The 23,711-nt window shown below is 41.1% G+C and overlaps 3 protein-coding genes across 3 annotated transcripts in view; all 3 read left to right on the top strand.

Annotated features, from left to right (window-relative positions):
- Nucleotides 1–11,263, top strand: part of LOC111647573 (aconitate hydratase, mitochondrial-like) — a 16,628-nt gene extending 5,365 nt beyond the window's left edge. Inside the window, exons 5-18 of the mRNA XM_023397193.2 lie at nt 402–560; nt 703–853; nt 956–1,060; nt 1,150–1,241; nt 2,138–2,243; nt 2,647–2,804; nt 2,949–3,022; nt 4,373–4,484; nt 4,658–4,840; nt 5,061–5,156; nt 6,043–6,234; nt 6,482–6,614; nt 7,211–7,332; nt 7,927–11,263. Coding sequence (XP_023252961.1) covers nt 402–560; nt 703–853; nt 956–1,060; nt 1,150–1,241; nt 2,138–2,243; nt 2,647–2,804; nt 2,949–3,022; nt 4,373–4,484; nt 4,658–4,840; nt 5,061–5,156; nt 6,043–6,234; nt 6,482–6,614; nt 7,211–7,332; nt 7,927–8,058 — 1,815 coding nt within the window. The 3' untranslated portion in view covers nt 8,059–11,263. The remainder of the gene's footprint in view (nt 1–401; nt 561–702; nt 854–955; nt 1,061–1,149; nt 1,242–2,137; nt 2,244–2,646; nt 2,805–2,948; nt 3,023–4,372; nt 4,485–4,657; nt 4,841–5,060; nt 5,157–6,042; nt 6,235–6,481; nt 6,615–7,210; nt 7,333–7,926) is intronic.
- An 877-nt stretch (nt 11,264–12,140) lies between these two features.
- Nucleotides 12,141–16,762, top strand: LOC111647570 (polymerase (RNA) III (DNA directed) polypeptide H). The gene is made up of 6 exons (XM_023397189.2): nt 12,141–12,486; nt 13,637–13,733; nt 14,031–14,117; nt 14,276–14,339; nt 15,074–15,311; nt 16,078–16,762. Exons 1-6 carry the CDS (start codon nt 12,376–12,378, stop codon nt 16,126–16,128), a joined length of 648 nt encoding a protein of 215 aa, XP_023252957.1. The 5' UTR covers nt 12,141–12,375; the 3' UTR covers nt 16,129–16,762.
- A 1,430-nt stretch (nt 16,763–18,192) lies between these two features.
- On the top strand, nt 18,193–22,826 carry LOC111647581 (cold shock domain-containing protein C2-like; the record flags this gene model as incomplete). The annotated part of the gene is made up of 3 exons (XM_023397203.2): nt 18,193–18,360; nt 21,225–21,590; nt 22,704–22,826. Coding segments are annotated over exons 2-3 (305 nt in total), but the record flags the coding sequence as incomplete, so codon positions are not given.
- Nucleotides 22,827–23,711: the final 885 nt, after the last annotated feature.

The following is a 23,711-nucleotide window of genomic DNA, read 5'->3' as shown; positions in this document are numbered from 1 at the left end:
CCCTCCCCCCGCTGTTGCGCTCATCATCACACAGACTGTGCTGTGAAGGTGGAGAGATGTGGCGGTGGTGCATTTGCGACAATAAAAAAAAAATAAAAGAAATTTGAAGGTGTGGCGGCTATGATTTAGCAGTGGTGGGCCGCCACTGCTAAATGAATGTAGAGGAAACACTGGAATAATTACACAAACATTCCTTGATAATCGCACACTGTCAGCAGTGAATCAGCTTGTTCCTTCCTGAAAATATTGGTGCCAGAGCAGTGACTATGACCTCTTGTCTAGGGCTTTGAGAAAACTGATATTCCCAGAAATGTGATGCATCTTAAATAGCAGTCAAAAATGTTTAAAGTCAGCGGAGGAAAATGTGTGACTGACTGTGAAATGTCTCTTTCTTTGACCAGATCATCCTGGAGAACTATGCCTATCCTGGAGTGATGCTGATTGGTACAGACTCCCACACTCCCAATGGCGGTGGCCTGGGTGCCATCTGCATTGGAGTGGGTGGAGCTGATGCTGTGGATGTCATGGCTGGAATCCCTTGGGAGCTCAAGTGTCCCAAAGTAAGTTCTTGGCATCGTGTGATACCTTGTAAATTGATTTGAATGTGTCTGCCCTGTTTTCAACCACTAAGTGTCTCCACAAATGTGTGTTATCTGTTTGTTCTTTCCATTTGTGTAAACCGGTGTGTGTTTCCTCCTTCAGGTGATTGGAGTGAGGCTGACAGGCACCCTCTCTGGCTGGACCTCTCCCAAGGACGTCATCCTGAAGGTGGCTGGCATCCTGACCGTGAAGGGCGGCACTGGAGCCATCGTGGAGTATCATGGACCTGGAGTTGACTCCATCTCCTGCACTGGTAAGGATGAGATGCATCACAAGACTTGAAGAAATAATACATTTCTTTAACTTTGGGGAAGTGTAATTTACTCTGTGGTTCCCATGACACTATGATGTTTAGGAATGGCAACTATCTGTAACATGGGCGCTGAGATTGGAGCCACTACGTCTGTTTTCCCCTACAACCACCGCATGAAGACGTACATGGAGAAAACCGGCCGTGGAGGTCAGTCCCTTACCGTCTGTCTCTGTTTGCTTCGTCTGTATTCAGTGTTTCTTACCTTCAACTTTGTCTCTGTCCTCATTCCCTCTCAGAGATTGCCTCTGTGGCTGATCAGTTCAAGGATGACTTGGTCCCAGATAAGGGTTGTGAATACGACCAGGTCATTGAGATTAACCTGAGCGAGGTGAGTCAACTCTTTTTTTCCTGACATTCGTCATCTAATGCACAACATTTATTATTGGCACGTCCCAAATCTATACTTCATATTAATACTTTATAGTATGTGCTGTAAGCTAATTGTTTTGGCAGTTAGCATACCAAATAATCATCAAATCTTAAATTTTTTTACTAACAGGAAGTGATAAAATATGTGACAGTATCCAAAGCCAATCAAATTTCCCAGAGATATGGTAAAAAAAAATTTATACTAAGTAATACTAATTTTCCAAGGTTTTTCTTGAGCTGCTTCACCAAATCTCACAAATGATTTTAATGTTTTCCAGCTGTGAGCAGCTTCCTTTGTGCTTTGCATTGTGGGAGAATAACATGCATCATTAGGAAGAATAGCATGCTGTCTGGTTTGACTATACTTTATTTTGTCACTTTTCCAATGTGAATACACTACGTCCTACCACCATAATACATGGTGTGAGGCTATGTGTTGTTATTGTGTCATTGTTGCATCAGCCCGTGTTTGGATTTTGGAGCAACTTGCTGTCAAACAAATATGTTCGTTTGATTAAGACAAGTATTTCAGCAGTCTGCTTGTTCATTAGCGAGCACCAGGGTACTGAAGCAAAAATGTACAGACATCATTAAGTATCACTGACCTACAAAAGCTTCCCTGAGATGATTTTAAAAACTAAAGCACCCGCTTCTCATTTAGTCATTGACTTTTGCTTTGTCTCGTTCTGTATCATGTGGTTGTGATGGTGCATGAGGCAGCATCAGCGCTTATGAGTGTTCCTCTTTTTAAAGTTTCCAAATTTAGACAACAATATTTATAGCATAGACAAACATGTCCCACATTACCCAAATTAAGACCGTCCTTCGCTCTGCCTCGTTTCCCTCCTCTAACAGTTGAAGCCCCACATCAACGGACCGTTCACCCCCGACCTGGCCCACCCTGTGTCCGAGATCGGGGCCATAGCTAAGAAGAGCGGCTGGCCCCTGGAGGTTAAAGTTGGTATGTATTTGTGGCTTAATATTTTTAATGCTTTGTCCAGTGAAATGTGATATTTCTTTCTTTGTTATAACTAGCTCTGCTATTGACCAGATATGTTCAGATCACATGACACCTCTGTCACATGACACCTCTGTCATGTAGCTGATGGTCTTCTCACAGTATTGAGTGGATGCAGTAGAATTCCAGTCACTGACAGAGTCTTATTATGATGATCAAGATGTATAATTACAGACTTGCTTGTCTTTTCACTTTTTCTCCTCTTCAACAATTTTCCTCACGTTTCACACACACGATGCGTTATTAAAAATAGATGAGTACTTCCAGTCGACCACTGTAACTGTATCCTCCCTCCTGTTGGTTTTCCTCTTTCTCCTCTTACAAACGTTGAACTTGACTCTTGCAGGTCTGATCGGCAGCTGCACCAACTCCAGCTACGAGGACATGGGCAGAGCGGCCTCTCTGGCCAAACAGGCTCTGGATAAAGGTCTGAAGTGCAAGGCCCAGTTCACAGTCACCCCTGGTTCTGAACAGATCCGCGCCACTATCGAGAGGGACGGATATGTGAGTCCGAATCTCACCAAAATGAACTCATAGTTAAATTTAGAGAGTGACCTCTTGCATCTGGGCAGTTTCTTTTTTTCCTTTTTTCATGAGACTCTGGATGCAGGAAATGATTTCTTTAAAATCATGTTGTCCCTCTTCCAGGCCAAGATCCTGAGTGATGTTGGTGGAGTTGTACTTGCCAATGCTTGTGGACCCTGCATCGGACAGTGGGACAGGTATACACCTCATTTCTTAAAGCTGATTTTGCCTCACTAGCATCAAGGTCATGACAGTTGCTCAGTCTGCTAACACTTGGGCACAGGGCAAAATATATTGACAACCACTGGCCAGATATCCATGAAACCTTGTTGAATATTCCCCAGATGATGATTTCTGACATTACTGACATCTAGCAACACTTTCAGATCAATATCCTTTTTTTTTTGGCATTTTATGTTTATTCTGAAGAACACAAAGGGCACAGTAACACAATTATGTATTTATACATTTTGTCCCCTTGATAATTCCCCCAAACAGCAAACAAATCACACTGCCTCCAAAGAAACACTTCACAGTATCAGTACCTCAAATATGGAGTATACAAAGAGTAATACATCGCAGGAGGATATGTTAAGAAAGAAATTTTAATTTTGTTTTAAATGTATAAAAAAAAGAGGAAAATTAGTTGAGACCCAGAGACAAACAAAATTACGAATCTATAGAGAGTTTTCAGTTTATCAAAGTATTATATAATCGGACCTCAAGTAGATTTGAATTTCTCAGGGTGACCCCCGGAGCAAGAACTTTATTTTCTCTAATTTTAGAAAAGTTTTCCGATCCCTCCGCCACATAGAAGAGCTCAGGGAGCGGGGGGGGGATTTCAACTCCATCAGGATTCTCCTACATGCCAAAAGATTTGAGAAAGCAATTACATGTTTATGTTTATTATTTAATGTTGGCTCTTTGAACGCCACAGATGCACTTCAAGCATTTGGGTTGAAGATTCAGATTTAATGATTCTGAGAGGAACTTGAATATTAGATCCCAGTAGTTTGTCAGTTGTGAGATCAATATCCTTTAGCAACACTGGTAATGAAAAGGACTTTTGAAAACTGGATTTCCAGTGGATATACTGATAGTATTCATGATCCCCAGGGGATGAACACAGTTCATCAGAACTATTCCCATTGTGGACACATGATAAACTTTCCTCTTAAATCAATCCGAGGCCAAAGTGACACGTTTACATAAAAGTATCTCGGTCTGTTTAGCACATTTGTGTTCCAAGACAACACTTTAATATTGTTGGATATAATGAATGTTGCATCCATTAAGGAATTAACAACGACGCTTTAGACCCAATTAGAAACAGGTGCGCACAGTATAAACGTATAGAGTGAAGTCTGAAGAGCAGAAATTCACGGTTCCCCTGAGATCTCCAAGTACTGCAACTTAAGAAAACACGTGCAAATCGACAAAACAAATTCAGAGAACATCTTCATCAGTTTGACAACACATGCTGCAAATGCTCAAATGAAAAGTATCAGACTAACGTGCCCCATGTTTCTTTTTTTCTCTCTCTTCAGGAAGGACGTGAAAAAAGGAGAGAAGAATACCATCGTCACATCCTTCAACAGGAACTTCACCGCCAGGAATGATGCTAACCCAGCGACTCACGCTTTTGTCACCTCTCCTGAGGTAAGAAGCAAAACACAAGCCCAGCAATTCATAATTACATGGGCATCAATACACAGAATCAGAGAAGCTCGTAAACACACTTCACTGTGTGTCAGTGCGGTTCTCTTGACGGTCGGCATCTAAATGTACATTTCACGGCTACTGTTGGATTATTGTTGTGTAATTCATTGTAGATAGTCACTGCCATGGCCCTGGCCGGTACCCTCAACTTCAACCCTGAGACTGACTACCTGACCGCTCCTAATGGAGACAAGTTCAAGCTGGAACCCCCCAGCGGTGACGAGCTCCCGTCCAGAGACTTCGACCCGGGCCAGGACACCTACCAGCACCCCCCGACTGAGAGCAGCTCAGTCAAGGTGATTCTATTTTAAAAATACAGTATCAACACTAGACCATCTAGAAAGCAGCACAACGGTAACGACAAGAGACTTTCAGTACGTGCGAACTAACAGAATTATCGAGGTGTGTGAAGAATTAAAGGTGTAATGTGACAGAAAAGCTGTATTGGTATTGGTGTTCACTTGTGAATATACCTGGAAGGACCTTTATGTCTCACCCTTCCTTGATGTTGTTCAGGTGGACGTGAGCCCCTCCAGCAACCGTCTGCAGCTGCTGGAGCCCTTTGACAAGTGGCACGGAAAAGACCTGGAAGACATGAGGGTCCTCATCAAGGTGAGCAGGACATGGAGGGAAAGTTGTGATTAAAGTATAAGAGAGCTTGTGGCTTTACAGTTGACCAGACATCTGAAATGAAAACCAGGAATGTTTCCAGTTCAGTGGTCAATATATCATTAAAATATCCAACGTTTTTACCCATGAGTAAAGGGGGGAAGTCGTGTATTTTGACAAACGGTAACTGTTGTATTGTAATAAATAATTGTGAAGGCTGACTGATGAAATTACGACTCCCTACCTTTGAAGCAGTCGTGAAGTTTGTTTGAAGTTGAAGTTGTTTTTGTTAGTTTACTGCTCGGTTATGAACTCCTAACCAATGATTGAGCCAGCTAACCTTTTGTTTCCTAAAGACAACAACTAAAAAAGAAAAATCTGATTGGATAACTCCATTTTGATGGTCGTAGCTTTACTTCTGAAGCTGCTATAGCTAGCAGCCAGCCCCCTCTGTTGGACAAAACAAGCTCAACGCTAGACGTCAGTTTTGAATTACAAGTGTTAAAAATGGGGGCATTTCTGGGGACAGCTCCAACTGGGGACTATCCGGGAATATCTGGTCACCCTGCTTTACAAAAGAAGGAAAATTGCACCAGTCACATACACACATACACAGTCCTGCTCCTGAAAATACTCAGTGCACCAAATGTGGATTAATTTGCAGCTGAAAATAGTCACTAATAAATGCTCTTTACTATTTCAACTAATGTTTGCTAAGAACTGCAGCGCCCAGCTGTTTAATTGAATAAAATTAACTTTTTTTTAATGAAACTATATATATATGTGGCCAGTTTCATTAAAGATTTATGTCTTCAGTTGTAAAGTTTAGACTCCTGGCTGAGAGACAGGGAAGAGAATCTGAAAACTTCTGCATCTTCTGTTGCTGTAGGTGAAGGGAAAGTGCACCACTGACCACATCAGTGCCGCCGGCCCCTGGCTCAAATTCCGCGGCCATCTGGACAACATCTCCAACAATCTGCTGATCGGCGCCGTCAACATCGAGAACGACGCCGTCAACAAGGTTAAGAACCAGCTGACAGGAGAGTACGCAGGTGTGCCAGATGTGGCCCGCCAGTACAAGGTGAGTTCGAGAGGGAATCGTGTTGATTAATTAATTGTTCTACATTCCCCGGGTGATTCAGGGACTAAAAAAGATTCTTTTTTGTGTTGCATTCTCACTGCAACCAGTTCCTCAATTTCCTGTTTATTTGTCTTTGTCTTATGCACAGCACTTTGAATTGCCTTGTTGTCGCCTTTATTATTCAACTCTGTCTTCTCCTGACGGCAGTTTAAATTCTTCCTTGATCTTTGTTGTCTTAATAATCCAGGCCAAAGGAGTGAACTGGGTGGTGGTTGGAGATGAGAACTATGGAGAAGGGTCCAGCAGAGAGCATGCCGCCCTGGAGCCGCGACACCTGGGAGGACGCGCCATCATCGTCAAGAGCTTTGCCAGAATCCACGGTAAGTTTCAGAAAAAACAAGCATCCATCCGAGGTATGCTTATACGCAAACTGTTTCTTTATGAAAGTTAGAGGCAACAGGGAAACTGTATCTTAATAGTTGTAACTGGCTTCCAGGGAAAACTGATAATAATTGAGTCTGGCATGTTTACAGTCTGCCAGACTAACGATGTCTAAGAGAGTCTCCAAGTTGTAATTACAGTCCATTAGTGCCAGTTTTTTTGCATATGGGAGGCTGGATGTAGGTAAACGAGTAGATGAAAGTCTTTCTGTTCAGAGGAAAGTTTCTTTGATTTGATTTGTGTGAGAAGATTTCCTCAGAACTGACAGAAAACACAAAGAATATAGCTTCAACATCACTTGGTCTTTGGGGCGGGAAAGATTTCCAACAACATGGATTTAATGTGAACTGATTCATCATGAGAACAGCTGCTAATCAATAAGATTGAGACACACATGATCGCCTTATTCACCATGTTCTTGTATTAATGTGAAACAGATACTCTCCTGTCAGACAGAGAACCGTTCTCTGTTCTCTGGTTACCTGATGGAAATACAGTATGAATCCGTTATTCTTCCCTGGTTTCTTCCTCACAGAGACGAACCTGAAGAAGCAGGGGCTGCTGCCTCTGACCTTTGCCGACCCCCATGACTACGACAAAATCCGCCCAGATGACACGATTTCAATCACTGGCCTGAAATCCCTTGCCCCCGGCAAGGTGAGCAACATTCTGCACTATTGAAACACTGAGTAAAGTAAAAGCAAAAACCAGCATCACAATTTACTTAAAGTAACAAAAGTAAAAGTTCTCATGTCATAATTATTTATTTTATTACACTATTGTTTTTTATTCTGTTTTACAAAACAATGATCAAAGCATGAACATGAGAACAGAACATAACGCCTGGGGGAGACACATACACAACACAAGAGATATAATATCAATAAACCAATTACTAAATTACAAGAACTAAAAAATGAGACGTTAGAATAAGGAAATAACTGGTCTGACAGTTTCTGATATCGTTCATGAAAAACACTGAGTTCTATCATTGGATTATAATGATTGATGCATTAATGTTGTATCTTGACTTTTCATAAAACATGATGATTTATTTGTTGGGTATAGATTGTGGACCAGAAAATAGAAATACATAAGTAGTGCCTATAATAAAACATCTCAATTAAAAATGAATAAATAAATAAAACATTGATCCGAAGGGCAGCCCAGCCTCTCCTCACATTATGCTAAAGAAAAAGCGGATGAATGATTGACACATGATTCATGTTTGCCTCCTGCGTGTCTCTCCAGCCGCTGACTGCAGTGATCAAGCACAGCGACGGCAGCCAGAAGCCCATCTCTCTGAACCACACCTTCAATGAGACACAGATCGAGTGGTTCAAGGCTGGCTCCGCCCTCAACAGGATGAAGGAGCTGCAGTAGATGGTGGCGAGGAGGAAGGCGGGGGCCTGTAGGGGCCCGTGAGGGGCCTTGGCGTGGGTTAAGAAGGGGAGGAACATGGGCCTAGAGAGGGGCTTTGCAAAGAGGGAGAGACGAGAGGAACAGCTGCAGCCATGCTCAGTTAAAGAAAGAACACACACACACACACACACACACACACACACACAAGGTCGCTGTACAGATGAAAAGCGCACACACACACACATACACACTCACTCTCTCACGAGCATGTAGAAACAGACAGGATTACTGTGACATCACTCCCGGTCGACAGGCAGACTTGCACAAATGCACTCAAACAAGCGCACATAACGAAGCTCAGCAGTGTGTGTGTCTGTTACACTGTGTCGTTCGTATTCGCAGCTTATTTGTTCATGTAGCGTTCGGCTGACCGTCTCATCTGTGTCCACCGAACAGGGTGGTGCTTTCCTACCTTAGTGACACATCGGCATCACTGCTGTATCTCTCCGATAGTCGTTTGGTTTCACTGAACGTGGTTCCAAGCTCGCCTCTGCAGAAAGAGGCTCGTTCGAAGCATCAGCTGTATTGTATCTTGCAGTACGCAAACCTGTTTCATACAGAATATTATTTAAAAAGGTTTTATATCTTTAACTGCAAAATCCACCCCAGGACCAGACAGTTGTTGTTCTCCATTATACCTCCTCTTTAATGTCGTTCCATCCAAACAGCTCAATAAGCTGACTGAGTTGTTCAACTCACACGAATGTATGAATTTATTTTTCCCCTGATTCTCTCCAGATGTGTCACCTGAAGTTCATCTTACGCATCAAACTTCAGGGTTTTCTGCTTTCTGGTCTCAGTCATTGTTGATTAGAGCCTCACTGTGAACAAACAAACTTACTGTAAGCAGCACCAGTGAAATCCCATCAGTCGCAGCTCACCCTGCTCTCATCCGGTCTGAGATATTGAGTTTTCATGCTGCTATTGTTGCATTTTCACCCCCCCCCCCCCCCCTCCACCCCTGCTGTTCTTCTTATGCTCACTTGCTTGTTTTCTGTCTTTTTGCATGATATAACACCCCATTGTGTGAAAAGGTTTCTGTGTGGTTGTGTCTCTCTCCCTCTGACTTGGGACAACAAACCAGAACACAGAGTGCTGTTGTGTTTGCACAAGCCTGGCCATTTTTTTTTCTTTCCATTTGTGGTTTGTCGTGTGTGTGTGGGGGTGTGTGTGTGTGCGTGCGTGCGTGCGTGCGAAAGAGATGCATGACTTTGTTCTTGAGGTTAACATCGGTCTGTCTTTACATCTGTCTGTCCCTCTTTGCTCCTGCTGCCTCTCTTTGAGTCCACCAGGCGGTCCAGACCACAACCTGATGTTTGGTTTGTCTTCAGCTTTGTGTTGACGGACAGTAAAGCTGCACCAGGCAAGATTTTAATGTGAATTTTAGTGAAGCCCCTTGGGAGAAAAGCAGCAACAGTTTAATGAAAACTCCTTATATTTCTACGCAGCTGCAATCACGCTGTGACCAGAGAAACCTCCACACTTGTAGAGTAGATCTACATCCCAGTGAAATGAGCTTCCCAGGTCACTCGGTCATCCGGCTCATTATGTTGTTGTGGTTTCTCTGTGTTAAACTCCCAGTTTCTCAGTTACTGCAGCTGCCAGTGTGTGAAATTGCCTGTTGTAGCTGTAATGGGAGATGGCAGGCTGTTTGTCTTTGAGCTGAATGTTTGGTTTTGTTGTAATCAGGTTGAGGTTTGGTCCTCCACAGCTCGGGAAGGCGTGAGGTCTTCTTACACAAACTAACGCACAATCCTAGTGTCCAGTTGCCTGTACACTAGCACTTTGTAGAGTTAGAGAAGTAGCTTTTAGGTGTGCTTTCGCTATGCGTCGTGTTTCCTCTGCTAAACATCGTCCTCGTTCAGCGTACATGTCTGTGGTGACTGACATACAACTTGTGATATTCATTATTGAGACACATATTTTCAGATGGTAGGAAGATCTAGATTGAAGATCGTTCTAAACGTCTCGCCATGATGTAGTGTGTGCCACTGAAACATTGTGGTTATATATTTTTTGAGCTTAGGGATATTTTCTGCTGTGTTTTACGTGGGAGTAATTCTGCTCCTCTGTGTTTAGTTCTCCTCCTCATGCAGAGTTAAACCCGTCACTTCTTCAATCTGCTGTCGCACAAGTAAAAACCTTCTGGATTAATACAGTTCCTGAGGTAAATCCATATGTACTAAAAAAAGTCACTAGGTTTGGATCCGTGTGTAAATGATTTGCTATATAGCTGCACTTTGTATAGGGATGTGTACATAAATAATAAATCATTATATACAGATATATATATATATATATATATGTAAACAAACAGAGAGAGAGAGAGGGAGGGAGTAACATGCTGTATGCTGCCCAGAGTCATGATATAGAGACCCCTCTGCAGTCTTTATTAAACTGATTAATGGCTTCACAGACCAGGTGATGAATGAAAAGCACAGGTACTGGATTGTGGCTGTCGGTTGCTGCTGGGCTTTGACAGGTGGTGAACATGCAGCAGCCCAACTTTAACAACGTTTTGCACATAAATGACTCTTTATATGTTCAGCTGTTGATAAAATTCAACTGCTCAACACTTTGAGAATCATCACAAAAAATTGTTTCCTGCCCTCACTGAGCTCATCTTACTGATGCTTAAACACTCCTGATCAGTGTATCAGATTTACTGCCAAAGATGCCTAATGAAATTATTAAGAAATAATAGTTACCAAGGAGTTGTGTTTGAATCAATCATCCATCTTCATGTGACATTTCAAAAATATCACCATGTCCATTATTACTTGATTACATACAGGGTTTTGTTCCTGACAGAATTCACCAGGATCTTCAAAAATACTGAATAATTCAATCATCATCTTTCTTCTGTCAGTGCATTTAACAGCTGCTTATACTGTGAAGTAAAATGTTCACTGGTTCAGTTTGATCAGTGCTACTGTAAACCGACAAACCAAATGTTCATGAAGGCGTTGTGTAAATAGAAATGGAATATGAGCAGATGTTATTTCATAGTGATGGTTCCCCTCACACTCCTGTTTCAGCATTAAGCGTGATTTTTGTATAAGTAAAAGATTCAATGATGATGCCTGCAGTTTTGTAGCTTGCGAGATTTAAAAATATACTGACATTTATGAAATAAATGGTAAATTAATAAAGATAAAATTCTGAAGTGAATGTTTTTGTGTTTTTCTCTGATCATAAGAAAATGACGTAAATGGCCTCAAGCATCTGAAGAAGAAGAATTGGCTTTAATTAAAGTTGGTTATTGATCTGATATGAAGTCAGTACATCCTCTGACATTATATCATCCCTCTGTTTATTCAGTAATGTTCACCGCCCACTTTCACATTCAAAACTGAACTAAGAAATGTTAACGTAGCTGTATGTGCAGCATGCCATCTGGCATTATTGTGTATATTTATAGAGTTGCAGTATGGTCATACTCTAACTGTAGTGTTTATTTATCAGTGAAGAGGACTAAAAGTGAGTTTAGTACTGAAATGTGTAATGTGCAAGTATTTACTTATATTTAAACAATGTAGAAAAAATATAAACAACTTGAAGGGATTGTTAGTGTTACAGACGGATAAGCTTTTTAAAAGCTTTTTGATCACAGAGAATATAAAGTTAAAATTTCTTTAAGAAAACAAAATACCAGAGTATGTATTATATTGTGTTATGTTATATTAGTGTAGTGTGCTATTATTTATTTATATTTAAAAAATGTAGAAAAATATTATAAACAAAGGGATTGTTAGTATTACAGACAGATATGGCTTTTTGATCACAGAGGACATTTTATGGTATTTTATGTTCTTTAAGAAAACATAACATACAAAAATATGCATTATATTATATTACATTATATGGTATTACATTGTGTTCTATTATTTTTTAATATTGCTATATGAAATTATGTTAAACAAATTGCACATTAGGGCAAAAAGAGAAAAAAAATTAGAACAAGGTCAACATTAAAAATGTGCACTGTACCTTTAAGATTTGCGACATGTCGTAAAAAAGCCCACTGTCGTAAATAATCACATGGAGACAACATGGATGCTTCAGAGTTGCTGCAGATGAAAATACTTTCTGTGGCTTCGTTGTGAGCAGCTGTTGATGTTGTTTCCTCTCCGCTCTGGTTTGTAGAGAAGAAAAACAGTAAATGCTCCATGAGAATAAAAGACTGACAGCTCTGCCGGTTGTTGGACCACAGGTAGTGTGTGTGTGTGTGTGTTTGTGTGTGTGTGAGGGAGTGAGGACCTGCTGACGGGCTGCATCATGTTCGTGTTGGTGGAGATGGTCGACACGGTCAGGATCCCTCCCTGGAACTTCCAGAGACAACTGAACGAAGCTATCGCCGAGGAGCTCAACAAGAAACTGGCCAACAAGGTGTGTTTCACTGTCGGTGAGAAAAACCTCCATCAGCATCAACACTGACCTGAGTGCAGCAGAAATAATGAGAGGCAGGACACTAAACATACAAACATCGGTTACCGTCATAGACTCCTCCACAAAGTCCAAAATTAAACGTTTAAAGTCTTTCAGTGAGATGAGACGTTCAAGTGCTCGGTAATTCATTCTATTTATATGGTGGAAAGTAGTTCCCAAGTAGTTTTCTTTTGTTGCCAGCCAACTTTTTAAAATTAAGTTTTAATTGTTGTATATTCGTAAATAATAAATCTGCCTTTACAAACTGCACAACACCTGATATCCTCTGAATTTATAAGGAACATGGATCCAAACCACTTAGAGGTGTGGCAAGAGTCACATGACCTCCTCTACTATGAAAACCATGAAATTCATGAAGGTGCCAGGACGACTGATGGTCCAGGAAAACTTTGATGAAGAGAGAGAGAGAGAGAGAGACATGGGAGAACAGATAGAAGGAAACAACTCTATCAACTTAGGCAAAAGCATCTAGTTTATCAGATCATCACTAAATGAGAATTAACAATTATTTTCCCTGTCTAATCAATTAATAGCTGTCAAACACAGTACGGTCATTATTGATTGTACTCCACTGCATCAGTTTTTTGTTCTTTCTCTTCTGCAAATTTACAGAAGAAGAATTCTGAAAAAAGAAATTTCACATGTGACTCTAATGAGATTTTTAATTTTTTTTTCTACACAGTGAGAAAATTAAAATTATATTATTAAAGATAATAAAATTCACATGTGGCCCGAATGTGATTATAATTTTTATTTTATTTTTTTTAGAATGTCCAAATTCTGATTTAAACTTTCACATGTGGCCCTAAACCTCTTCCGTACAAATTAGAGATATATTAATATATTAAATATATTAAATATTTCGATTGCTTGTAGGTCATCAAATGTACAGACCCGCACACATTACAACATTTTAACAGTAAACAAAATGAGAGAAATACATTTCTATAGTGGTGATTACTGACAATATGTTGTGATTTGTGTTTAAAGGCTCTTTCTGTTATGAATTTTATCTTACTGAGACTGATGTTGTGAGAATCGAATGAGAGTTATTGTGCAATACTGAACTGAACTGTCAGCGTCTTTGCAGGTGGTCTACAATGTTGGCCTCTGCATCTGCTTGTACGACATCACTAAACTGGATGATTCCTATATATTCCCGGGGGACGGAGCCTCACACACCAAAGGTATTATATCTCTTACATCTCCCTGTACACCTGCAGCATGCACCGTCAGGTTGAGGACGTCCTCACAGAAACACCGTTACACACAGATCAGAGCGACACCGGGGGGGGGGGGGGGTGGGACTAACTCACCTACTTTCATCATGATGGAGGATTCTGGAGAAATGTTCCTGAAGGACATGATGATATAGACCTGGAAAATATTGCTGCCGTTTCCTCATCGGAAAATAGAAATAACACTTGATATCAGTTGTGCTTTTACTCACTTTGAGCCCCGTCTTCCTTCTGTGTTTCTGTCAGTTCATTTCAGGTATGTTGTTTTTCACCCCTTCCTCGACGAGATCCTGGTCGGCAAGATCAAGTACTGCAGTCAGGAGGGAGTTCACGGTAAGTTCACTCTAAGTCCTGCTCAATACCCTGAAAAAGGAAAATTAGATCTGCAGCTGATGTTTATTCTCGTTGTCGTTTCCTCCTACAACAGTTTTCTTAATTCATTCATGGTAATGTGGTAAACACTGACCGCACACTGTGTCTCTCTGTTCCAGTGACAATGGGCTTCTTTGATGACATCCTCATTCCCCCAGAGTCGCTTCAGCAGCCGGCAAAGTTGTATCCTGACCTCAGCGCTGTGATTTCATCAGAAGTGCAGCTTTGAGCTCCAAACATTTGTGCATCACATGTTAAAGTTTCTGTGTGTAACACTAAGAGAAGCCTTGTTATCAGTGACTCTGGTTTACAAACCTGCAGAGTGACGGACTCTTTTGTTTTCCAGTCACAGGCTTTAACGGGCAGCTAAGAAAGTCAGTGAAGGTCTCATTTTTATTCCTCTGTGCCGGCGCCATATCGATAACGCCTTGACTGAACTTCTTCAAATTTGGTGCAAACATTCACTAGGACTCGAGGATGAACTGATTAGATTTTGGGGGTCAAAGGTTAAAGTTCACAGGCGTGGTGAGCCCACAAACCACAATTTTGGCCTTGTGAATGCAATATCTCCAGAACTCTTCAAGGGAATTCCTTCAGATTTTGCACAAACGTTCATTTGGACTCAAGGACGACGTGATTAGACTTTGGTTGTCAAGGGTCAAAGGTCAAAGTGACCTCAGAAAACACTTTTTAGCCATAACTGAAGACTTCAAGAACTAGTCTGAGTGGCGGAGAGATACAACCACGAGGAGGTGATTCTAGTTTAGGTTATGTTGCAATCTGTTCAGACATAAAATAAAGTGATGAATACATGTACATGTCGTCACATTCTTACACATAGCACCTTTAAATGAATCATGTTGTACCAGAACTGACCGTGACTGTAGCTGTGTAGCCTTCCTTAGCTGCAGCCTCAGTGACGAAGCAGAGCAGGTGTGGCTGTGGGAGTATGAGACGGACGAGGGGGCCCATGACCTCTACATGGACCAAGGGGAGGAGATCCGTTTTCGGGTGACAGACGAAGTCTTTGTGGATACGTCGCCGACGGGCCCGGCCACCGCAACCACGGACACACCCACTCAACCGGGACAGTCCACGGCGCCGCCGCCAGCAGAGGACAGCAGGGAGAAGAAAGAGCCACCGTTCACTCTGATTGTAAGAACACACCTTTACATCTCCAGCAGATCTGCTCAAATAAAAAATGTGTGAATATCGACAGCAAACCTCCTCCACATGTAGCTGAGACATGTGCCTTTGTTCCACCAGATGTTTTGCCACAGCTGGCGTGTCACTGCTGACCTGCTGCACTGCCAGTTGTCGATCATTGTTCTGCAGAATTAGCTGAAAATTCACTTTAAACAAGGGAGAGAAGTGCTAACGACTTTAGCTTCGTTGTGCTAAACATGAAGGTGGAGGCGTTGCAGCAGCAGCAGGATAATAAATTAATAATTTATAAAATAATAAACTGAAGTAAATGAAGCTGACGTTACACTTATTTTATTCACGCGTCTCTTCACTTTCAGGTATCACACAGAGGAATCTAATTAAACTTAAATAAACATCAAAATAATCAATAAAAGAATCATCAAACAGCTGCTACAATGTTAATCAAAATAAGGTTTGAAAAGTCCAACTCACTGGTTCTCCGTTGTCTTCGTTCTCCTGGTTTGGAGGGAAGGGGCTTCCGTACAGATGGGTGGGGTTGTGTAATATAGACAGGTGATTTCCAGGTATTAGACAGATCCAGTAGTTGAGGTCTGTGAGAACCTCGACTGTCTGTTGCTGTCGTGACTCAGTAGATTCATAAAGGTAAGAGATGCATCAACACTAGCAGGAGAGTCGGGGAGCTTTTTGTTAGTGCAACAGTTTATCTGTGGCCAAAGTAAAGGTAAACCCCCCCCCCCATGTTCTGTTGTTTCAGGGGACCATCTGTGAGCCGGGGCTGGGGCTGCTGTCATGGTGGAACAGTTAGCTCTTGGTGTTGGGAACAGACGGACCATCAGGACCGATCCATCCGGAGACACAGAAACCTTTTTGTCTCAGCACAGACGTCAAGAGACAAAGTGGAGCTGCTCTCTGAACCAAGATGCCGTCGGTGTCGAAGTGACTGATGTAACATCTGATTGTTTAGGAAACACAATACCAGCTTCATGTTTACATGTAAAACTGACCTTGTATTTAATAAGAGAGAGGTGGAAGAACTTTCACTTTCAGCTGATGCATTTCACACGAGAGTTTGACCCTCAAATGAAAAGAACAGAGGCAGGAAGTCATTAAAGGGGCAGTTCAGGTGTTTTAACGTGGGGTTGTGTGAGGTAGTCATATACAGTCAGTACATTACCTGCAGTAAACTACTGTAGGTACCTCACACAACCCCACGTCAACAAACCTGAACTGTCCCTTTAAATATTTGAACCAATGTGTCGTAACGACTTCAGTGTGATGGACGGACGTACACAGATCTCTAGATCTGACTTTAATGGCTCACAGTTGCTTCTGTTTAAAACTCTGTCATGATGAATAAATGTTTTGCCTGCTGATATGAGAACTTGTATGAACACTGTGTTTAAAGGTGAGAGAAATAAAGCAGTGACATTTTTGTTTAATGCATTTGTGTCATCAAGAATTACAATAACATGGCAGCATTCTTCTTTTTGTTTTCAGTAGGAGTCAAAATTAGTTCAGCTTAGCTTTTTATTTTAAATGTTCTGCAGGTGTCTGTGCACATGTTGATATTTTCTGTCTCTTGTCGCACAGTAAAAGGACGCATCATCAGCGTGAGTGGATGTGAGCTGAGAGTGTGTCGTTGTGTGTGATTATAGGAAGTATATGAAAACGGATTAGCCTTTAAATCCCACAGTTTGAGGGGCAGTGAAGGACACAGTCCCGCTTGTTTACGACAGAGCTGCTCGCTTAGCGTCCGTCACTGTTGGCTTGCAGCTCATACACTCGTACAGTGCTTGTGTTTGTTGTACAATCAGAAATGTAGTTTCATGTGACAACTGCACGGCCCGTTGATTTTTGTCTCAGTATTGTGAAACTAGGTCAGACTGTAGAGGTTTTATCAGCAGAAGAAGACGGGATGCATGTGACCGTCCCTGCAGAGATGCTGCCAACAGGAAGCTTGGCTTAAGAATACGATAAAATCATTTACCATGTAAAGAAGATCACCTGGTAGAGTGCGTCACGCCACATAGGCTTAGTCCTAACCGCAGAGGCCGTGGGTTCAAGTCTGACCCGTGGCCCTTTGCTGCATGTCATCCTCTCTCTCTCTCTCTCTCTCGCTCAGTTTCCTGTCTCTCGCTCACTGTGACATCATAATAAAGGCAAAAATGCCCATAAAATAACTTATGTTGTCTCTCTGTCCCATTCTCGTGGACACGATATCTCAGAAACACCTTGAAGGAACTTCTTCAAATTTGGCACAAACATTCACCTGGACTCTAGGATGAACCGATTAGAATTTGGGGGTCAAAGGTCACCGGGGTGGTGACCTCACAAAACATGTTTTAGGTTTTGTCAACGCGATATCTCAGTAACGCCTTGAGGGAATTTCATCAAATTTGGCACAAACATTGACTCAAGGATGAACTGATTAGATTTTGGTGGCTAAAGGTCAAAGGTCAAGGTCACAGTGACCTCAGAGAACACTTTTTAGCCTTTACTCAAGACTTCACACAGGAATTATGACCACATTTTGCACAAATGGTTCATATTTTATGACTCTGGGTAAACAGGGATGTATCCTGGATGTATGTGATGAAAGATAAAGGTAAGGTCCAGTCTCCGGCATATAACACAGTCTTAATAATAGAACAGCTGCATCAGGAGCAACATATGATAAACATCATAAAAATCATGGCAGAGACAAAGAATGCTTCACCACACTGAGCTCAATGTTCCCCCAACAGATTACACACATGACTAGGAATGAAGAAAGTCATTTTCACACACACACACACACACACACACACACACACACACACACACACAGGGAGAGAGAGAGAGTCGCATCACGCCATCGGAATCTCCGCCAGCTGCGCAGACTCGCAGCCTCACACCGTCACATCAGGGTTTTCCGTCGGGCTGCGCGGATTTAGTGGACGACTTATTTATTTAATTACTCGTTATATAATCAAACCGGGTTTGAGCGCGCACATTAGCACACACCGATCATCCTCAAGCAACTCGCGCGTCCAATGCGGTAAGTGGCATTTTTGTAAATATATGCATGTTGAAGTGCCTGCAGCGGGGGGGTGTGTGTGTGTGTGTGTGGGGGGGGGGGTGTCAGTGTGGCTTTGTGTTTGGATCGGGACAATGTATTCTTTGCATGACAGAATAACCGCTAGATGAAAAAGGCTTCATTCATTTATTCATTCATCTGTGGTTGGAGGGTTGATGGGTCTCACATCTCCGCCGTGTCTGACCGCCAGCTGCTCCTCTCACCCTGCCGCTGCTTTGTCCAAGTTATATTGTCTAACAGCATTGATTTATTTATTTATTTTCGGACTTTCACACAGATATTTATTTCTCAGCGGTTCGTTATTTGCTATAATAATAATAATAATAATAATATGAAAAGCAGGAGAAATGCAGAGAGATCAGGCATGAGATATTTATGGTGTTTCTTTGAGGAAAGTGAATTGAAGTCATGATAAACTCCACACACACACACACACACACACACACACACACACACACATATAGACACGTTAGTGTTGCCTTTTTATAATCATGGGAAAGGGAGGAGATTTGTCTCTGACCCGGGCAGAGGAGCCGTGACCCTCTCTTCAGTCATTGCTGCACATCCAGATGTTCCTGTTCACACAAGTGTAAACAGTTTTGCTTCACTCTCTGTGCAGTGGTTCCTCATTGTCAAAAAAAAAAAAAAATGTATATATACATATTACAATAACCATCAGCAGTCTGTCCGGAGTGTTTTACTGCACCACATACAGTGATGATAACGCTATAATGTTATTTATTTCTCTAATGCTCCTGTAAAATATGTAACCATAATCATTTGGGAATGAGGCACTGACGTCACGAACGCACCACTGGAGGCGGCGTTCTGCAGCTGTTCTGACGTCACGCAGCTCCATCTCTGCCTGCATCATCACAGGCAGAGAAGTGGGCGTAAAAGAAAGAAACACACACAGATGAAATATAAGACATGGTGCTGGTTGTCCGGACTGTGATCACTGTGTGAGTTCTGACAGGAGATCAGTCCGCTCCTCCTCATCCCGTAACCCTGGGAGACACCAGATTAAATTGAAGGGCAAGGTCACCTGACTTAACAGGATGTATTGTGCATGTATTAGTGAATGACAGACAGATAGATAGATAGATAGATAGATAAATAGATACATTAGATAGAACATTTTTAACAGAAAGCCTGTACAAACTAATAATAATAATAATATTAATAATAATAATCATTATTAATGTTTATGAAGGTTAGACAGGAGTTGCATACTTGTAGATTTTTTCCCTCTCCCACAAACACAACACGACCGTTACACCTTCTCAAATTCTTAATTGCAGGTGCACAAATCCTGTTTTACAAATCACAACCTAAGAAACTCGTATAGGTTCACATTTTGTTGTTATGGGCAGCGTAGGATCCAGTGTTTTTGGACCCAGACTAATCACGGCCTCTGTTGCAACAATTTTGATTAATGTGTTTTTTTAACCATTGTATTGTCTTCCCATCGACCATGCAACTTTCGTCCTCCCGGGTTTGTTTGACTGTTTATAAAACATGAAGTATAAAATTATTGCCCAATGATTGCCCCTCTTCAGTCGACTTCATTGTAACTCATTACTGCAACTTTCTTTTGGTATTTTATGGTCAATAAACATAATTTACATAAAGATATACCTTGTTTTTGAGTAAAAAAAATTTTTTAAAAATGAAATTTTGAATAAGTTTGACTATAGTTACAATCAGAGGATCATATGTTGATGAATTATCACAGACAGGTACATGTCAAAGTTTAGTCAGGATACTGTTTTGAAACCATTTCAATGGTGTGACCCATTGTAGTGGTTAGAATAAAACACCCACAGTTCTGTGGAAATAGTGATCATTAATTGGATTTGCGAAAAGTTAAGGAACCTTCCATGTAATTTTCAGGCAATTTACATGAAAGAAAACCAGATTTCTGATATAAAAACATTTGAAAACAGGGGCAACATGAGGATTAAATCTGTCACCAGTCATTCCCCCAACTTTATGTGCAGCACAGAATCACTGAAATACAACTTTAACATTTGAAATGACTTGATTTAAAGGGTTTGATTGAGGAAGTGTTGGCTGCGTCACCTGAACATCTGTCAGCTGTTGGGAGGATTTGGGAGACAGACGACTTGTCATCACAACCTGGACTGTTTTTATATCAAGTTTTTATAGAAAGTGCAGAACAACAGAGATAAACGAAAGTCTATCTCTGTTGTTTCTAAACAACAGAGATAATGTTTCTAAATGCATTAGAAACCCAAATAAAATCTACACAAAAATCCAAAGCCCTTGACAGGACATCTCATGGTTTTCTTCTGGGTTTCAGGTCACTAGTTTAGACACATGATGTTAGGATGGAAAAGAGGAAGATTTATTCTAAAGTTGAGAGGGAATGTACTGAATGTACCACATTAAACCAAATATGGACATTTCAAAAAATCCAGTATTTTAATGTTAATGGAAAGTAATTTTTTCCCCCCTGAAAATACATATCCTTGGTTGTTTAGTCTTGTTTGTAGTTATTTATTTTTAATTATTTATTTGATGATTTGTTCAGATTTGTATTTTGGGTAATACAGTCAAAGCTTGACTGAAGAAATGTGAGCACTGCAGACATCACCGTCAGGTTTTAGTCCATTTGTTGTCTTGTTTGAAAACTCCTGTTTGGAAAAGGTCACCTGAACATCTGTCGGCTGTTGGCAGGATTTTTTAAATCTTTTAACGCAATTTTGTCAAATAATGAAAGGAGATTGCTGGACGCCTCCTCTCCTTCTTTAAAGCAATATGACGAGTCTGTGGTCTTCCTCCGCTCTCTCTCCTCACGGCAGGTCCTCCTGACAGACTTGAAGCGACAGCGCTGACCTGGATAACCGCTGAGCCTGTGTCCAACACTGAGGCAGACGGACTCACAGATACACCGGCCGACAGACAGCGGTGTCAGCGGCCCATCAGCATCCACCACTGCATCCACACCATCCTTCCCCCATCCTCCTCCTCTCTGTCACATCTGACATGGCGGACCCCAGCCTCACATCGCCCTCTGGGACGCCGCTGCGCTCCCCCAACGCCTCTCTCACCCTGTCCTTCCCCTTCCTGAGGGAGGGGAGCCGGGTGTGGGAGGAAGGGAAGGAGAAACCGCTGCCTCGGGATCTGCCCAGCCCGCTGCCAACCAAACGCACCCGCACCTATTCAGCGTAAGTGAGAGTGTGATACTCTACTGAAGTGATGCTTGTACCTTATTTGACTTTTTTCATTTCATTTCACATATATTTCAAAGAAAAGTATTTTTTTGCCACAATATTTTTATTTAAATTTAACATGATGAAATACAGTCTTTAGCATTCGTATAATATACTGTATAATTCAGCATGTGTACGCTGCATTCACTCTGAACATTAGAAGGAATAAAAAAAACAAAAACAAAAAACAAACAAACAATAACAAATGCATCTCTTGTCTCAAGAATTGGCAATCTATACAAAATGGTTTATATTAATTACAATGATACAAAGTACAACAGATGATTAGAAGAAGAGAGAAAGAAAAACTGGAATTATTTCCTTGTGGTTGTATCCCTCCGCCACTCAAACTAGTTCCAGGTTACATCCCTGTTTATCCAGAGTCATATAAGATATTAACCTTTTCTTATGAAATTTGGTCATAATTGACCCCCAAAATCGAATTAGTTAACCCGTGAGTCCTTGTGAATGTTTGTGACAAATTTGAAGAAGTTCTGTCGAGGCTTTTCTGAGATAATATGTCCACGAGAAAGGGACGGACGTGACAGACAACCTGAAAACAATATGTCCCCAGCTGTGACTGTCACTGACATGGAGAATAATAAAGCCACTGGTTACAGCATATAAACCTTGAAAGGGTCTTTTTTTAGAGAGTGGTAGTATTGAAAGATTGCTACTTTAAGTAAAGCATCTGAATACCAGTTAATGTAAATGAATGTTAATCTGACAGGTTGTTGTATCATGACTGGTTGCTACTGAAGAAAGGTTAAATACTGAGCTGTTTCCACTGTGACTCAGCAGATTAATGTTCTCATCTCTGCTGCAGCTGTATTGTGACATGATGAGGCGACGTGTAGGAGTTGATTTGATCAGCACTTCACCTTCCTTTCTCACATCCTTTATAAATCCTCCTCACATCTCTCCAAGTCTCTTGTCACAAAGGCCTGAATCATGAATTGTAACTGTAAACTGCTCTTTCTACTTGTGTTCTTCTTCTGCCAAAACAGAATGAGTCATTTAATGGTTAATGAGTGAGAACTTTGTTGTCTTCTTTCCCTCTGCCTGCAGTACAGTACGTGCCCAATCAGGACCAGTGTTCAAGGGCATGTGTAAGAACTTCTCCAGGTCACAAGGTCACGGCTTCATACGACCCTCCCACGGCGGCGAAGACATCTTCGTTCACATCTCAGAGTGAGTGGCAGTAACACTGATGTCAATCTCTGATTTCATGATGTTTTTATGACGTTAATATGCCTTACTACTATGACATTATTACACCTGACTTATTAATACTTTTTACACCTTAAGTTAAAGTAGCATTTTTATGACCTTTTATGCCTTATTATACTATTATGTTTGCGTTTACGTTACGTTCTATACTTATTTATGTTTTTTGAAAGGTTTTTTTTTTGGGGCATTTTTGACCTTGTTGTGATAGAGGCAGTGAGAGAGACACAGGAAGGTTGGAGAGAGGGGGGGGGGTGACGTGCAGCAAAGGGCCTTACTATACTATGACGTTTTTATGATATTTCATGCCTGTGACGTTTTTCTGCCTGACCATAGTATAACGTTTTTCATGCCTTACTATATGAGGATGTATTTAGGACTTTTTATGCCTTACTATACTATGACTTTTTTATGACTTTTTATACCTTACTATACTATGACTTTTTTTATGACTTTTTATCCTGTACTGTATGAGGACGTTTTTATGCCTTACTGTACTATGACGTTTATGACAATTTATACCTTACTGTACTATGACATATTTATGACATTTTATGGTCTACTATATGATGACTATTTTTTTTTTTTTTTATGCCTTACTATACTATGACGTTTTTGACAATTCATGCCTTACTGTACTGTGACGTATTTATGACTTTGTATGCCTTATTATACAATGTTTTTATGCCTTACTGTACTATGATGTTTTTATACCTTTGTATGCCTTATTATACAATGTTTTTATGCCTTACTGTACTATGATGTTTTTATGCCTTACTGTACTATGACGTTTTTATGACATTTTTATGCCTTACTGTACTGTCATGTTTTTTTCATGCCGTACTGTAG

Source organism: Seriola lalandi, unplaced genomic scaffold (genome assembly GCF_002814215.2).
Source record: "Seriola lalandi dorsalis isolate HSWRI2012SDOR001 ecotype SW California unplaced genomic scaffold, Sedor1 jcf7180002055004, whole genome shotgun sequence".
In the NCBI taxonomy this organism is placed as follows: Eukaryota; Metazoa; Chordata; class Actinopteri; order Carangiformes; family Carangidae; genus Seriola; species Seriola lalandi.
Note: the sequence above shows the minus strand (reverse complement) of the source record. Positions and strands in the feature narration are given on the sequence as shown.

Bases quoted from the DNA above. Each gene is read 5' to 3' on its own strand.
- LOC111647570 (XM_023397189.2), top strand. From the start codon at position 12,376: ATGTTCGTGTTGGTGGAGATGGTCGACACGGTCAGGATCCCTCCCTGG. The intron at 12,487-13,636 runs GTGTGTTTCACT...GCGTCTTTGCAG, and splicing joins ACAAGAAACTGGCCAACAAG to GTGGTCTACAATGTTGGCCT. The intron at 13,734-14,030 runs GTATTATATCTC...TGTTTCTGTCAG, and splicing joins CGGAGCCTCACACACCAAAG to TTCATTTCAGGTATGTTGTT.